We start from the raw sequence: 5951 nt of genomic DNA, 5'->3' as shown, positions 1-5951 counted from the left end.
ACTTGACCGAATAAACGGATATCCTTTTTAAAATTTCAATGCATGAGATTTGGTAATCATGAATAATTTTGGGTATCGAAGGTTGGAAATATCGTGTCCTACGTGTTGGATGTGATATTTTACTCCTTCGAAATAAGAGAATCTTAATATCCACTTCAAGTTAGCTAAACATTCATAAAAAGGGATCGTATTTCAAAATTTATTTTAAAGCTTTTCAATTTTTGATATTAAGACATTAATTAATCAATTAGGTACCAATTTTGGGCGTTATGAGGGTGCTAATCCTTCCTCGTACGTAACCGACTCCCGAACCTATTTTTTCAAATTTCGTAGACCAAAATATCGTTTTAGTAAACTAAAATGTTTTATTAAAACAAGGGTGATCCGATCACGCCCAATAAAGATCGGTGGCGACTCCCGTTTTAATTTTCACTTTCAAAACAAAGTCGATCCCAGTTTTTTAAAAAAATGGTTTCGACAAAAATATTCAAAATGTTGCCTTATTTAAAATAATTTCCATTTTATTAAAAATATAAAAGTAAATTACAATTATTTTATTTAAAACAACCTTTTATCTAATTACATAAAATAATATAAAAATATTTAAAATGTTGCTTTATTTAAAATAATTTCCATTTTATTAAAAATATAAAAGTAAATTACAATTACTTTATTTAAAATAACCTTTTATCTAATTACATGAAATAATATAAAAATATTCAAAATGTTGCCTTATTTAAAATAATTTCCATTTTATTAAAAATATAAAAGTAAATTATAATTACTTTATTTAAAACAACCTTTTATCTAATTACATGAAACAATATAAAAATATTCAAAATGTTGCCTTATTTAAAATAATTTCCATTTTATTAAAAATATAAAAGTAAATTACAATTACTTTATTTAAAACAACATTTTATCTAATTACATGAAATAATATAAAAAGATTCAAAATGTTTGTACAAATATATTAAAATAAAAATCAATGTCCGTGCCGGTCGGATTCAGTGCCACATGAAGGTCGTCGACGGTTACGCGTTGGATTCCTCCTTTGTCCAGCTTCCTGCGGGGGTTGTACTTGCTCCGGCGAGGATTCTGGTTGTAGGTGTTGGAAGGATGACCCACCTTGATAGAATAGTGACTGTAGAGGTGTTTGCATCATTAATGGCGGAGGTGTTTGAAACCCATAAGGTGATGGGGATTGATAAAAAGAAGAGCTCCCTGACGGCCCCTCCTGTGATCCCTCGTACGACGGCTGCCTATAGATCAACGGTCCACTCGGAGTAATTAGAAATGGAGATGAACCGGGCTGTGCATTCCAACCTGCCATAGGACTAGAAAAAGGAAACATATAAGGGTTAGGATACATAAAAGGGCTAGGATACGTACTTGGCATCATCTGAAGAGGCTGTGCTATGGGTGTCGACGGTTGAACTGTTGGGCCCGGTGACTGTGTAGGTCCTGTTGCTGGGCCGGGTGATTGTGTGGGTGCTGTTGATGGGTCTGCGTCGTCGTCCCTTCTTTTAGGATTTAAAGGGCCACGTCGTTCTCTTTGGACACGCAATTGTCGCTGCCTCTCCTCTTCTGACAGTAAATATGGCTTGCCATGAATCCTAAATCATGGCATGTATTCTGGCACGCACGCCAACTCTGGAACAATGATCGGTTCCCGAGTAGGTATATAATTATACCGATCTTCCCACATTTGGATATAGTGTGACCAGAATCTCGGCCAATCCGTATGCAATTGCCGTAAGTCGATTATGTGATGATCATCCAACACCTAAAGTGCCACAGGAATCAGTTGTCGGAATCTAAATTGCCGTAATACTCTGTCTGATTGGTGCATCTCCACAATAGCAAAGTTGACCAATGGGACCTTCACGTGCCAAGCGTTCGAATTTTGCAAGTATTCATCCGGAATTACTGCCCAAATTGCTGGATCCTCATATGGTGTTCATTGAAACTATATAAAAATGATGGAAATATTAGTTAAATAAAAAATACTAAATACTAAATACGAATCCACTATTTTATTATGTGTATATATATTTTTAAAACTTACTTGTGCTTTCTACCGTTGCTCTAATAGAAGCCGTATATCTTCAAGACAGGTAGGTGATCGAGCATAACTTGCCGAATGGTTCTATCTAATTAAATAAAATTTTAGCATACGATTATATTTTAAATCTACGTAATAATTGTAAAATCTAATATAAAATTTACCTCGTTATGAGTGGGAATGTATATGGGTGGTCCACTCGAGAACGTAAAAATAGAAAGCGAAACCGTGCCCATGATTGCAATAGTGATAGGCAACCTCTGATTTTCGCTTTATTAGGTCGCGTAGCCCCGCACATCTCCCAGTACAGTGTTGCCAACACGGCAGACCTCCAACTAAATTCACCAGCTGCTCTAAAATCAACGAGTTTCAGCAGCCATCTCAGATGTACAAGGTTTCGTGACAAGTCCGGCATCAGATAACCTCCAATTATCTGAAGAATGTATGCTCGAGCATATCGAATTTTTTCTAGTTCGGTAGAATCATCATTCGGCTCCGGAAATGTGTCTCGTAACCAGCCCATCTCGATCCGACCTCCGTTAATATTATTCGGAGTAGCACCCAAAAGCTCGTAACATACCGCTCCCCAATCAGCTGAATGAACGGACCCAGTGATTGTGTCCCCGTCCACCGGCAATCCTAATTGCAAATGCACGTCTTTCAAAGTGATAGTGCACTCTCCACATGAAAGATGAAATGTGTTCGTCTCGGGTCTCCACCTTTCTATCAACGCACTAATAAGTTTCGGGTCCAACTTGCACCCCTGGCCTATCATCGCCACGTGCCAAAAATCCGCTTCCCGTAGGTAATCCTCTATCAACGGTGATGGAGGACCAGTCATGTTACAGATATAGCATTGCAATATCTGATCTACAGACTTTTATAAGAAATAATAAAATAAAAATTATTTAAATTTGCATAAATGACAGAAATCTTAAATAATATTTAAATATTAAATTTAACAATTACTATTTGCATTTGTTCAACGGATATGTGTTTATCATCGAAGCGAATTAATTCTTTGGCCATTGCTAACACGATCAATTTTTTTATTTTAAAAAATAAATTTAGAAAAAATAAAATTAGAGTTTTTTTTAAAAAAATTAACGAGAGTTTTGAGAGGAATTTAAGAGAAATTTGAGTGATTTGAGAGAAATTTGAGAGAATATTGAAAGATTGAAGATTGAAAAGATTTAAGTGTGAAAAAAATGAAAGGGGTGGGGGGTTTTATAGTTTTTTTTTGGACCATTGGGGGGTTACCAACGGTCAAAAAAGTAGCCGTTGCTATTGCTCAAACACGGGGAAAACGCTTCATCAAGGAAGCGCTTTGCCTACGTGGATAGAAAGCGCGCCCTCAAGGAAGCGTTTTCTGTCCACGTAGGTAAAGTGCTTACTTGAGGAAGTGTTTTCCTGCTTTTTCCCCTGACAACGAGCTGACGTGGATGCGTTTTGTAAAAACTGGCTCATTCCGATAAATAATTTCTGACCTGGTCCATTTCGGTAAATTTAAAGAAAAAGAAGCTTTTATTGGTAATTTACAACGAATAAAAACATATTAAAGTAGAGAAATTAAATACACTTAATATAATATGTTAATATATTTGTCGCACTAAAATACTTTAGTGAAGTATATCAAAATTTAACCGTCATTTAACAAAGAAAATATCATTTAAACTATTTAGAAGAAAAAGGTCCATGCTATTTAAAAGGCAAAGGCAAAAGCGGGCTCGGTGATATTTCTCTTCCGAGTCCTTTTGGGTTTTGTAACTATCTTGTTGTGAAAGAAAAAGAAATGGCGGAATCATCATCGGTGCCAGCGGCAGCAGCAAAATCGGATGCGGAGACCGAAGAATTGCTGGATCGAATGTTGACTAGGTTAGCTCTTTGCGATGACTCCAAACTCCAAGCCTTGCTTTCCAAGCTTCTCCCTCTCACCATTTCCTCTCTTTCCTCTTCATCTCAACTTGTCCGCAACAAGGTTCGATTATCCTCCCTTTCTTAATCTTTTCTGTTTCTTATCTTTAAATTTTCGTTTTTGTTTTTCGCTGTCGACGGTTCTTATTAAGTTTTCGTTTTGTGTAATTTGACGCTTGAAGTATATGAAAATTTAAGTTATTTGTTGTGAAATTGATCAGTATTAAGCACGGGAGAGATTAATAAATATCGGTGGCGGGTCCAGCTGATAATTAGATACATGTCTTCGCCGGATAATGATTTTTTCTTCTTTTTTGCAATAACATTCTTTTGATTCATTTAGGCCTGCCATTTTTTTTGCGTATGCCTATTTTTTCCAGGTCTAGATTCAATTCCTAGATAATGTTGTTCAAGATATTTGTTTAACCAGATGCAATGCGGATGAGTGGGTACTTAATCTGAATCCAGTTTGAAGTACTCTAAGTCTTTTAATTTGTTGCATTAATTTATTTATAAGGCGCAGTGGGAAGCAATTGCTTGATCGATTAATGTTTCTGTTAGCACACTCGCTTGGCTTCTTCTCTGCCATCAAAAAGCGGTTCTGAGAAATTTCTTACGTAGATATGATCACTGCTGATTATTTTGTGAGTCTAATGTCGTAATAAAATGATTAACCCGCCAAATATCTTGGTTGACACATTGCCCAAGACTTCTTCAAGGCTTGTGGAATCAAAGTAGATAATGGTGTAGGGCACTGCTAAATTTAGGAGATATAGGATTCAAAGAGCTCGGAATGATCCCTTAAGAAATAGTATTGGAATTGAATTGTCTGAGTTCCTCTTTTTCATGAAGAACAAATCAATAACTTTAGTTCATTTGATTTCATAGACATTTGCTAACAATTCTTGCAGATATATATTCGAAAGGCTTGCTTGTTTATTTTTGTTTTTATCTCTCTTTTTACTTTTGATACTAAGCTAGACACACGTGGTCCTCTTCTATTCTATAAATTCCACCCTACAAATCCTATGGTTTGAATTAGAGACATTCAAAAACTCCAAATGCTAGGTTGTTATTTTGGAGACTGAAAGTGTTATGCAATTTTGTACTGTTCCATTTCTCTCATTTTGCTTCTAGACAGACCCATTGGCTCTATTTTTCTCCTTTTCATTATTATTATTATTTACTTTCTTCAACAGTAAAGCTTCATGCTTCCCATGTACCAATCAATCTACATGTGCCAAATTAAGGCTTGTGTACTAGAACCAACCTTATCATGTTTCCTAAACATTTTTGAAGGGTGCTTTATCAAGTGTTATTACCTCTTCTCCGCCTCCCTTTTTCCCCCCTGATTTAGTATCAATTGATTGTATATATTTCACTGGAAAGAGTTATGTGCTTCGGTTATTCCCATCTCTAAAGTACTTGTATCTAAAATGTGTTGAACATACATTTAGACATAAGTATGCAGGTATGATCTTCCAAATATATGAAAAGAGCTGAAAAAAAATGAATATACCCATGTTTGACATATATCTATAACTGACAGCCATCTACTGTTTGATGTGCATTCTTTGTTACTGTTTGCCTTTTGTACCTTGCCTAATATTTCAAGTTACACATTCCGCTGCCTAACTTGTCAAATTCATAGTGTAAAAGGTGCATCACTCTTGACTTTTTCTCTGTCATTTTAGGTTCTTGAGATATTGAGTCATGTCAACAAGAGAGTGAAACACCAGCCTGAGATTGGTCTACCATTGACAGAATTATGGTCAATGTATACAGAAGCTGGTGCTACTCCAATGGTTAAGAATTTTTGCATTGTTTATATTGAAATGGCATTTGAACGTGCTCCTTTGAAGGTGTGTCCATGTTGTTTCCAGTCCAAAATCTCATTTTTGGGAATTAAGAGTATATTTTCGGTTTGTTGTAGCAATTCATTATCAATCTTTGCTTTTGAAACAGGAAAAGA

At 35.6% G+C, this 5951-nt stretch overlaps 1 protein-coding gene across 1 annotated transcript; it reads left to right on the top strand.

Annotated features, from left to right (window-relative positions):
- Positions 1 to 3765: 3765 nt before the first annotated feature.
- Positions 3766 to 5844, top strand: LOC121206032 (proteasome adapter and scaffold protein ECM29-like; the record flags this gene model as incomplete). The annotated part of the gene is made up of 2 exons (XM_041076198.1): positions 3766 to 4043; positions 5674 to 5844. Coding segments are annotated over exons 1-2 (357 nt in total), but the record flags the coding sequence as incomplete, so codon positions are not given.
- Positions 5845 to 5951: the final 107 nt, after the last annotated feature.

The sequence above is a fragment of the Gossypium hirsutum genome, chromosome A09 (assembly GCF_007990345.1).
Source record: "Gossypium hirsutum isolate 1008001.06 chromosome A09, Gossypium_hirsutum_v2.1, whole genome shotgun sequence".
Taxonomy (NCBI): Eukaryota; Viridiplantae; Streptophyta; class Magnoliopsida; order Malvales; family Malvaceae; genus Gossypium; species Gossypium hirsutum.
Note: the sequence above shows the minus strand (reverse complement) of the source record. Positions and strands in the feature narration are given on the sequence as shown.